This window comes from Neodiprion virginianus, chromosome 7 (assembly GCF_021901495.1).
Source record: "Neodiprion virginianus isolate iyNeoVirg1 chromosome 7, iyNeoVirg1.1, whole genome shotgun sequence".
NCBI lineage: Eukaryota > Metazoa > Arthropoda > Insecta > Hymenoptera > Diprionidae > Neodiprion > Neodiprion virginianus.
In genome coordinates this window covers 15,150,232-15,161,877 of record NC_060883.1, presented here as the reverse complement: position 1 = coordinate 15,161,877, position 11,646 = coordinate 15,150,232, and the positions used below count along the sequence as shown (strand labels likewise).

Here is an 11,646-nt window from a genome sequence, read left to right as displayed (position 1 = left end):
GATACATTCTACTTTTTTTTATCAGCTTCATAATGAAGCCGGTCTCGAAATGTCCTGAATGAAAAATAGAAGTTTCGAGAATTTTCGGGAATTTTCATCAGAAACATTACGTGTTTAAACTTTTTGTTTAAACCGGCCTATCGGAGGCCCGGTCTTGGCATGTTTCGAAAAGAAAATGAAAAAAAAAAGTTTAAAAACAAAATACAATTTTTCAGAATTTTAATAAAGGTCCTTTTCAAAATGACTCTCAGTGTTTATAAATAATTAACCAGTTGAATGAAAAATCTGAAAAAATTCGAGGTACTGTTTCAGAATTGAATCTAACCTGTGTGGACATCTGGGGTGTAAACCACCCCACGCCACGTAAGTGGCTCATATTGCATTATTTCTGAGGAAAAATGAAAATTTTCACGTATTTTGATTTCATTGAATGTCATTTCTAAGATTTCACAATTTCATCAAAATTGATCACTTCCAACTTCAAAATGTATTATATAATTTTTTGTTCGGTTAGCTCTATGGAAACAATTTTATCTTGAAGTGTGTTGTTGAGAGCTTGCCGTTAAATTTTCAGCAAACAATATCGAAAATTGAACGTTTCATAAACATTACGGAGTGGCACCTACTCCGTGTGTCTTTTATCGTTTTATTTTCGGGTATGTTCACAACACGTTAAATGAAAATTAAAAAATAATACATAGTGGACCCGGTGATTCGTCACGCGTCCGTTGTCGAGCGCGCGGGCTCCATGCCGAATGCGTAAGGTGAGACTGAAGTAGTATGTTGCGCATGTGTATCGGCGCTCATATTGGTGCCATACATTTACCATTTTCATTTCCACACCAATTATTGTTACGCTCGTGACAGCGAAACCATGACAAATACGCAAGGAGAACCATTCTCAAGATTATTGTAGATACCAAATTTTTTGATTTTATGAAAAAAAAACATATATCTGAATACCGCTTTCACGGCACAGCGCCTGGGGCGGCTACTCCTTTGACCCATCCCTAGGTACGGCGCTGCTTGAATGGCAACGTAATGCACATAATTATTTTTTTTCATTCTAATGATTGACTTCTCTTTTACGTGTAGAGAGATGGAGTCTAGTTCATGACATTTATAAGAGTGTAAATACCATGCCATCGTAGAGCCTTATTACAACATGGCTGTTCAGAGTGCTCGTATTGAATAAGGTGTCGAAGCACGATTATCCGTCACTTTCGCATAACTGGATGAGGGACGGAAGCGTGCATCCAATAACCAGACTGTGTTATACTATGTACGAAAACATCTTCAAGGGCATGCTGTAGTCAGACTTGACCGATCGAGAAATCCCTTTTTTGAAAACTACAAGTTGCTCTAAAATGGCGACATCAAATGTCAAGTTGATTCAATAATTTATGAAGAACAAATTCTACCTAGCTAGCACACCAAATTCACTGCTATCGAAAAGAAGTGTATTGTTAATGAATTGCAAAGTGTAAGTGTATCACTTATATTGCCTATTATCAAAGTCTACACATTACTTACCTGATAAAGCTGTAGTCAGTAGAATTCTGTAGGCAATGTCAACCAGTATAGCCGAAAACATTTTTGCTTCGCCCATGCAACAATAACGCTAAAAAATTTATTCCTGTAATTAGTCGCGATTGTGATTGTCAACGGTCCGTTTTTGATAACAGTAAAAATGCGTGACGCACAGATACTCAAGACGCACGAAAAATAAATTCTTCATGTTAGTGAATTTTGCGTGCAAGGTCGAATGGGTTCATAAAATTTTAGTTTTTATTACTATTTTAATACCAATAGAATTTTAATTGAACATTCTTTTCACAAATTTTCAGACAATAGTGGTTCTATGTGTGTTCTTTTATGTATCTTCCAAATAAATATGAGCCTTCCGTGATAAAAGAGTATGCACAAAGAATGTCTTAAAGCAGTTTTTCAAAACAGTTCAAAGATTTTTATCGTACGAAAATATATGTGTAAAATTTTTTCCGAAAAAGGGTGTCGTAGTGAAACCATAATTATTTAAAGAAGTAAGTGCCCGGGCGCAAGTGGATCTCATTGATATGCAATCTTGCAAAGATCAAGACTACAAGTTTATTTTAAATTATCAAGAGCATTTGACGAAATTTGTACTCCTCAGGCCTTTAAAAACGAAGACCGCTGCAGAAGTGGCATACGTTTTGATTGACTTGTTTTGTGTATTCGGTGCTCCTGCAGTGCTTCAGTCAGATAATGGACGTGAATTCGTGAATTCGATCATAAATGAACTCTCGCTCTTGTGGCCTGGATTAAAAATTGTCCATGGGAAACCTCGCCACTCCCAGAGCCAGGGAAGCGTAGAGAGATCAAGTCGAGATGTGGAAGATATGCTGCGGGCGTGGATGACATAATAATACGACAAAATGGAGTGAGGGCTTGCGTTTCGTTCAATTTCAGAAAAACAATAGCTTCCATACGGGAATCAAGCAGTCACCTTACCGGGCGATCTTTGGTCGAGAAGCGAAATTAGGGTTGAAGGACTCGGCATTGTCACAAGAAATGTTAGCATTGTTCAATACGGAAGAAGAAATTAAAGAACTTTTAAATAATTCCACCTCCAGTTTATCTTCAATTCCTAAAGAAAAAACTATAACCGAGACTCACGAGAGTATTAAGCGAAGTCATGAGGTTGCATTTCAAGGCCTAGAAAAGCAAGCAAAAAGAATGAAACTCGCTAGTGATGCTAAATTCAAGCCGTTGGAGAGGGGAATGTTTGTATTATTACCGGTCCCCGATGTTGACAAGAGCAAGGCCGATTCAAAGAATTTAATAGGTAACTTGCTGATTCTATTTATTTTTTTCTTACTAGGGGCTGCGCCCCTGCGCGCTTCGCGCGCCAACCCCACCTCGGCGCTACGCGCCTCACTATTTCCTTGTACAGTGTCTGTTAGACAGGTGAATTTATTTATGCTGATTTGATGACAGGTCTGCAACTGTTGATCGGTTGTTTCCGATCAACCCGAAATTGCTAGTGGCTCCCTATGCAGGTCTGCTCAGATTGTTTTCGTAAACGAATTCACTCACATGTACAAAATCCCCGATGCCATGCATCCCCAATTGTATTTGGCGACTTATTTTGCTATAGTTATTATTTTCCCCATAGTAGAAGAAATTGATAGCTTTGCTATAAGTAGAATTTCTGTGGCTTCAGACAAATTAAAAACTCGTTATGATATTCGAGTCAGGGATATAAAATTTAATCCCGGAAATTCTGTCTGGCTCTTTCAACTTCGAAGACAGAAAGGACAATGTCCGAAACTACAAAGAAATTGGGAAGGCCCTTACTTAGCGGTTAACCAGATCAAGGATTTACAGGATCCGAAAAAACCTATTTCTTCTCTGATATAACTCTCCTCGAGTTCTGTTTCATTACTTTTACTGACATGTTTGCCAGTATGATATATTTGAAACGATATTCAGTCTCACCTCTGCGTGTCGATCTTGAGTGCCGTATACAAATACGCCAGCGCGCGAAAAAGATAATTCCCGTCGGGAATCATCTTGATAATTCTCGTTTGCATGTTTATTTTTTGCGTGTCAGAAACAGATATCTATAAAGATATTTGTCAAAGACTGTCATAAACAGCCGATGACAGCTGTCAAAGGAAGTTTTGTTTGCTAGATGCTTTTTGTTTTGTTTTCGGCATCTCACTCCACCGCCAACTTCATGCGTATACTATTGTTATTATAATCTTTTTTATACTATTGTCATTATAATCTTTTTCACCTGTTGCTACTTCTTTTTCGTTTGTTCAGAACTTTTTTATTAGATAGAGAGACTATGATTATCATTATTAAAGCTAGTATTATGATACAGGGGTCATCATGGAAGTAACTGAAGATGGATTTGATAAGATCGAAACCCAGAGAGGAATTATATCTGGATTATTTAGTAGGAATCAAATAGCCCCAGCTACAGCCGAATTTCTCCAGGAGAAGGATGTCCCTCAACGAACTCTCGTACAATGCGCGCAGGTTACGGCACGAAACGTACATTGCGCGCACTGTACAGAATAACTTGTACAAACTCCGCATAAAGCAGGATTGTACAAACAGATCCCTACAATGCGCGCATTGTACGATTGTGGGGTTTGTACATAACATATATATCTATAAAACCTCGCACTCGATTTATACATTGGGTTATACTGTCATCTAAACTTAAATAATAATTCCTGGAATGAAATCCTAGAATCAGAAGTTAATTCACTTTCAGGGTAAGCCTGCATTCAGAATAATTCGGGAATTAAAAATACAGGAGGTTTACCTTCAAAATACAGTCAATTAAATAGCTGTGGCCTGCATTATTATATACATAGTTGAATTTTTTATTGCAAGTGTATGAAAATTCACACAAGTTCATTTTCTGGCCGATATACATATGAGAAATATATTGGTACAAGTCGCAATACCGTATTTTACTCTGGGCCTGAATACAAGGGCCATTGAAACACAAGAATCCATCAACTCGCTGTACTTTGTGCAAAAGAGCCACTTACGCGCACTGTTAATAAACACGAATATTCTCGTGTTTGTCGATACAGTACCTGGGTGTATTTTCAAGATGATCCAGTGAACACAAATATTGGTATTTTCTAGAATTTTTGTTCCAGAATTTTGGACGCATTTTATTTCAACGTGTTGCAGTACTAACAAGATTTCATAATCTACCGAGACTTAAAGAATTAACTGCAACTTGAAGTATACTCTCATGAATTTTCTCATATAGAGCAGATAAAGTGTACGTTCATATTTTTATTTCAACCTGGTCGGATCAAGTAATTTTTAAATGAAATGGATATTTTCACACGTTTTTTTCCATCATAACATCAAAATTTGAGTAAGCCGACAATGGAAATTTCGTTTCATAAAAACTTGACAAATTTCGTGAGAGTATGTATATAACAAAAATAGTGCAGTTAAGAAAATTCATAGCTTCAGAAAAAGTCTGAAGTCTTAACATACGCAACCACTGTTCAGAACTGTAGAGATAGAGATATCACAATTGCAACCTCAGATTATTTTGGTTAAAATTGGTGATAATTCCCTTGTTTGATGCATAAACCTCCGATATTTTCTAGCTTTTAATGAATTTAGATAAAATATTACTGATTCTTAATACACGTTTCGGAGCCAAAAATATAAGATACTCATACATTATACTCATATAAAGAATTGTATTAATGCTTGAATAGGTTGGATTGGCTCTTACGAAAGAACAAGCTGGTTCAATGGAATAGTTGGAAAATGAATTTTCAAGCTTTGTGTTATAAGCGGATTTCACGGTGGTCTAAGCAAGGGTGATAAAATTTATTTTTATATTTTTCAACCACATGCTGAAACTTGTGCAATACGGAGCCTTATTGTTCAGCAAATAGATATTCTTAATGTTCTTCCGGGATTCACAGATCAGTAAACAAGTTTTGACTTTATTGTTAGTCACGACAGTTATAGCATGAGCTATATACCTATATGATTACATGACCACATCAAACGTTTACTGAAGATGCATACAGACTGCTAACCTTATAGACTTTGCTTCACGGTTAAATACATGATTTGGGGAGATGAACAGCCGGGAGAAAATTTAAGGAGACTTCTCGATTTAACATTGGGATCCCACAAGACGGGTCGGTACATGCAGAGCAACATTTACCCCTCAACCCACCCAACCAGAAGCAATATTAGCCCAGGGCAGAACTTTTTTACATATCTTCAGTCAACGCATTAGGTTTTGTTAATCAGCGGACTTAAACTTGACTTCCTTAAGAATCGAAGGACCAGGTCTGGAAGTTACCCAATAGAACTGATACGTTATTTTTATAGGTGTCATAAGTGGCATGATTTTTATATGTTATTAAAAATTACATAATCCCAAGTTATTAAAATTCACGAAATTCCGTGAAACTATAATAAAAACTAGAGGAGCTATGGATAGATTAAATTTGTGCCCATCAAACCGAAAGATGTAGTCCTTTTAGTTGTAAGCATACATCTCAACCTGGAATGTAAAGATTCTGTCTTCAATAAACCTTGAACTAATAATGAAGGTTGTTGAAAAATTTGTTGTCCGGTATGCCAATGTAAGCGTAACAGCATTAAGAAAAACCAAAGTTTAGGTAACCACTATTCTAACCCAAAATACTGCAACAGGCATTATGACCACCTAAATTGACTATAATATTTAATTTACAAATCATTGTCAGATATAACAGTTGCCTCTGCACGTAAACATATAACGAGATTGAAACCAGCAGCCAGAATGAGCAGCCAAACGTTCTAATGTTCATTCGAATAACGTGATTAAGACAGAAAATCAAAATCTTATGAAATATCTTGAATCCCCAATACTTTAATAGAATTATGAGGATAAAACGGAACTGCATATTTCTATTTCCAAATAGTTTAATACGTTTGGCTGCTATCTTCAGCTTCATAATTATATGTATATGGGGTATGTAAAATACTTGACAGAGAATGTAAAATCTTGCTGATAGAATAAGATCAGCTTATTGTACCTCATTAAATTAAAGTTAAAACACATGCAAAATGCAGATACGAAATAGAAAAGAATTGTATGTAGGGCGAATGTGCTAGTAGTCACCTTTAGATTAGAAATGGTTGCCCACTTATTTAGTTGAATGTGGTTCAATACTACAGAAATCAGTTCTACAGATCAAATGTTCTACAGACTTGTTTCGACAAAAATATTTTTCCACAGAAAGGAATTTGATTCACATCAGAAATAATTCTGCATGAGTTATTCTACTGGGAAATTGTTCTACAAAAGTATTTTTCTACAGAAAATTTTTCTACACAACATTTTTCTACAAATTGTGATTAACACAGTACACATTCAAAGTAATCATCGAATTGTCAAAATCATACATTCAATCATCGATTTTATACATTTTGATTCAATTTGATTTAAATTATTTGTGTTGAATTTATGTGTGTGTGTTGTGTCAAACAGATATTGTGTTGGATGTGTGAAGCTATAAAACTGTTCTATAGAAAAAATTTTGTACAATAATTGTCATGTAGAATAATTCATGTAGGATTATTTCTGATGTGGATCTCGAATTCCATTCTGTAGGAAAATATTCTGTAGAAAAATTTCTGTAGAAACGAGTCTGTATAACATTTACCCTGTAGAACTGATTTCTGCGAAATCGATCATCATCCATTTAGTTCACCTTCTGTTATAATGGGGGAACACAGTTGTCAAGCTGATTGCAGGTGACGCACAATCATTGGTCTACTTTGCCGCGAAATTCCGGTGTTCCAAAATGAAAAAGTATTTTGTGTGGACGATCGAAGAATTTAAACAGGTTAATTTGCCATGGTGCTTTTCTCCAATTGGAGAAAAAAGATCTTCTATAAAGGAAAATAAATTTTAACGTAATGTTGTATGCTTGAATTTGAATTTTGAACCAACGATGGTGCTGCCATCAAGCTTCAAGAGTTGGCAGTGTGGTTTCCCATTAGGTGTACACTTCTTATCCGTAACCATAAAAATGTATCCACTTCATCCATACCACGGACGTATATTAGTAGAGAACTGACAACTCCCGGCAATATCGCGCCTACTTATGGTCTGTTAGTACGGGCTTTTACTGTTATAGCGCTGACAGTATTTAGCCCTTCTTTATTAATTTTTTAACTAATAAGGTGTCGACAATCGATTTTCTTGAAATGAAAACTAAAATAAACACGCTGTTAATCGTATTTGAAAGATCCAATGTACTTCGAAGTCTGTTTGTTCGTTTGTTTGCACGTTTATGTTTATCGTCCATGCGAATTGACTGTCAGCGCACCATAGTCAAAACGACAATACAACGCGGAACTAGCCGACAATAAGGGGGACCAATTATGACAAGGCTGATATAGGGAGTTGCCAGTCCTGTAATATACGTCTGTGATCCATACTTATCATCTTTTATGAGTAGTTTTGTAAATATACATTTTTTACGTAATCATGTACATTGTTTTGTTAGTTTAGATTTGTATTTTTATAACGTAATTCCTTTGCAATGAGTTGACACGTAATAAATTTCCGTAATCAAATAGCTGTGGCCAACCATTCGTTTAATAGTGCCCATCCACAGGGTCTACTTTTTGAAGTAGCTGACCATCAGCACATTCACCCTATGTTCTTAAGCCAAAAAACATTGTGACTAACTACAGAAAAAAATTAGAGACCGATGTTAAGCGAGTAACCACGGTTTTCATCAACATTTCGAACATGCAGATAAAAAAAAACCGCATTCATATTTCAAACACTGAGACCTTCACTTCAGAATTGATAGTTTCGACCTGTTTTTTTTATTTATTTTTTTATATTTTAGTGTGAATGAACACAATGCAAAATTAGCCGTCCTTTCTATTAAATTTTATCATCAACATTTGTGTTGAGTTATACATGATGAAGAGAAATACAGATGTTGTTGATCTGATTTGAATAAAAAAATCAAGTCGGAATTTGAAAACTTTGGCTGACATTTTTAGAGGCGACCAGTTAAAATCTAAAAAAAATATCATCATAGGTATTGGATACATACTCCGACGTTTTATAAATTCGTCATAGATGTAGTTATACTTGTACAAACTAAGAAATTATCTTACTTTTTCGATGTTTTGACTGTACATTTAACTATATATTCATTCGGATAGTGATATTAAAGCTACTTGACATCATCGCATGTGGTGATTGATCATCTTTAATTCTAAAATTCTGACAATCGTATAGTGAATGTTTGTGAGTCAAGTCATAGTACACTGCCATAACTATAACAATTGTGAATATAAAAATCAATATAAGGCTAACTTATCAAACTATTATTACAAACTATATTCTATTGTAATCCATATGTCAGAGCCCAATTATTCTAGATTTTTTTAAACAGCAACGAAAGTCTGTTATTAATAAACTAATATTGATATTGCAATTTTCATGAATTTACATGTGTGTGTATGTATGTGTATATATATATACACCCATATCTTTTTTAGGATAATGTGTCGTCATTGCATATTACGTAGATATTAATTGCCATTTGCTAGAATATTTTCATTAGATGGTTATTTAACAAAGGAGCCCCACTGAGTCACATCGTTACCCTATTTTCAAAGTCAGTGACGATTTCTGGTGGTAAAATGTCAGTCGATCTTGGTACAAGTAGTTGGAATATCTGTGGAGTATAGAAATTTCCATATCATATGTGTCTATATAATTACTATCATCAAAGACCAGCATGTTTCTGACATGAATCATGAATTGACATTTGGTATTATTGTTTACTGCAATAAGTTAATATTTAGAATTTTCCAATTAAAATGGTATACAAAGGCAAAGCTATACTTGTGAATATCGATCATTTTCTTACATATTGCTGGTGATACTATAACAACGGTTTAGGAACACGAGATACCTTTTTCACAAAGATGTGTAACTATGCAATTTCTACTACAAATTGAGTAACCAAACCTACGAAATCCAAATTCCAGCATGTTCAAATAAGTCGTACTATTGGGAAGGAAACTGAACTCTTAGACACGCCACAAATAAAAATGCGACATAATTTGATTCTCATACATCAGTAATAAAAGCAGTAATCGCTGTACTAATATCATATGGAGGGTCTAGGAGGTCTGGTAGGTATCAATCGTTTTTATTTATTTTTTTTATCTGTTTTTTTTTTAAATACAGAAGGAAATTGAAAGTAAAAAATTTTCTATATCTTCTATAGATTAGGTTGAATAGAAAAGAAAAATAACCGCTTTGAAATGTCCATGACTGGTGACAGTCTTTCTAAAGTCTTTTTAAATTTTTCAATTATATTATTCACAAGTAAATTTCAACCTTGTTTGTAATTTTCAAGAGCACAAATCCAATCTTCTGTAAGTAGTATCCGCAGCTTCATGATTCACATGTGATGATATGCGGGAAACTGAGATCAATTTAGCCTGTTCTTAGTGTCTGTAAAATTTTTAATTGTGGGAAGATGGTGAGCAAATTTTTAATATCCTTCCGTAGAGAACTCAAATTCAGTTTGTAACTTCCATGAAATAATATATGTAGAATTAATATTTTATTTCATTCTGAAAAAAGATAAAATGTACATGATTTGATTATAGAACAACTTCTGACTGTCATATTGTATGTACGTGGATCTTCAATTGGGTCTTTTTGCTATTGTATTTGTTTTACATTACTCGAATTAAATTGTTATGTAACTGCAAATTAACAAATATCAAAAGTAAGAGCATTGAAGGTTTAAAAATGTTTGCTGCGCTGCCGCAGGCAACAACTTGACTACGTTGTAGTTTTTTACAGGAGGTAGCATAGAAAATAGGATTTGTGACATGTGCGCATACAGGGACTTCTTGACCCGTATGAGTTCGTATTCACCTTCGGCTTGTGTGGCACTTTACACTTGTCAAGAAATCTTTATTTTATGCACATGTGTCACAAAAATAATATGGCATGAAAAATGACAGTACAAATCGTTCACGTTTATAGCTCCAGTACCTTTCAATTGTTACAAAAAAGAATATAATTTACAATTGGAGACACGAAATACAAATGCAAGAAAAAAATTTAATAAATAAAACGAAGTTTATGACAGACACAATTCTGTAAAATTAATGAAAAACTTGCTTCAATTGTATATCACGTGGGTGAATTTTATTTGGAAGAAACTGTGTAATGACGTAACGTAGATTTATTACTTCTGTTATGAATTTTTAATATTCCTTCAACGTGCAGTCTTTTTTCATATTAATTAACGTTGTAAGGTGCAATTGTGTACAAACATATGTTTAGAGAAATTACAGGAATTATGTTATCTTTACGTTGTTTGAACAGCAGGGAAATGGTTGAAAAATAATTGATCCGAACTTATTTTAGGTGTAAATCTTACAAATACTGTTCTTATAAATATTATCTATAACAGTTAAAATTAGTTTTTCATCAAATACATCAGTGGAAGCCCCGTGGATGACATTTGACCTACTCAATATGATTACATGACAATCTATGCCAATGACAAAGTTTGTTAGAACTATCAGTTTTGCGAATTATTTTATATAAAAATGATAATTAAGAAAAAGCGCTAACTGCGTCAAGAACGTTCGAAGAAAGAAAGAAAGTGTTTACATTGTCAAAAAAGTTATTTCCCTACTCCGAGACACTAAAAAGGCGTTAATTTTATATACATTGAAAAATATTCGACTTACCATGACAAGACCAATTTATCATTCATTGCTTTGAATAATGGATAGAAGATCGAAATGTTCATGATTTGATAGTTGAAAGTAAATCGATCTTCTATACGTATTCTCTGACTTTTACATTTTCACTGCTAATAATTAATCAGTAATTATTCATTATTCAAGACCATCAAAGTCTTCTGTTTTCAAAATTGTGTCACACAATTCAGCCGTCTGTAGACCAATATCTACCATCTCGTCTTCTGTATTCATCACTGGAAGAGAATAATTGAGAATACTTCACTTTAGAATTCAAACTTATTATTCATATCATTTTGGCTCTGGGAAGGTCATCTAACATTTGTAAACCTCATCGAGCATAAC

The 11,646-nt window shown here is 34.3% G+C and overlaps 1 protein-coding gene across 12 annotated transcripts in view; it reads right to left on the bottom strand.

The window, feature by feature from the left end:
• Positions 1-4,877: 4,877 nt before the first annotated feature.
• Positions 4,878-11,646, bottom strand: part of LOC124308360 (zinc finger protein OZF-like) — an 82,869-nt gene continuing 76,100 nt past the window's right edge. For 11 of the 12 annotated variants that reach the window (XM_046771001.1, XM_046770999.1, XM_046771002.1 and 8 more), the window contains one exon: positions 4,878-11,537. In XM_046771001.1, the coding sequence (XP_046626957.1) occupies positions 11,440-11,537 (98 nt within the window). In that variant the 3' untranslated portion in view covers positions 4,878-11,439. The remainder of the gene's footprint in view (positions 11,538-11,646) is intronic. The other variant, XR_006908971.1, reaches the window with a different exon arrangement.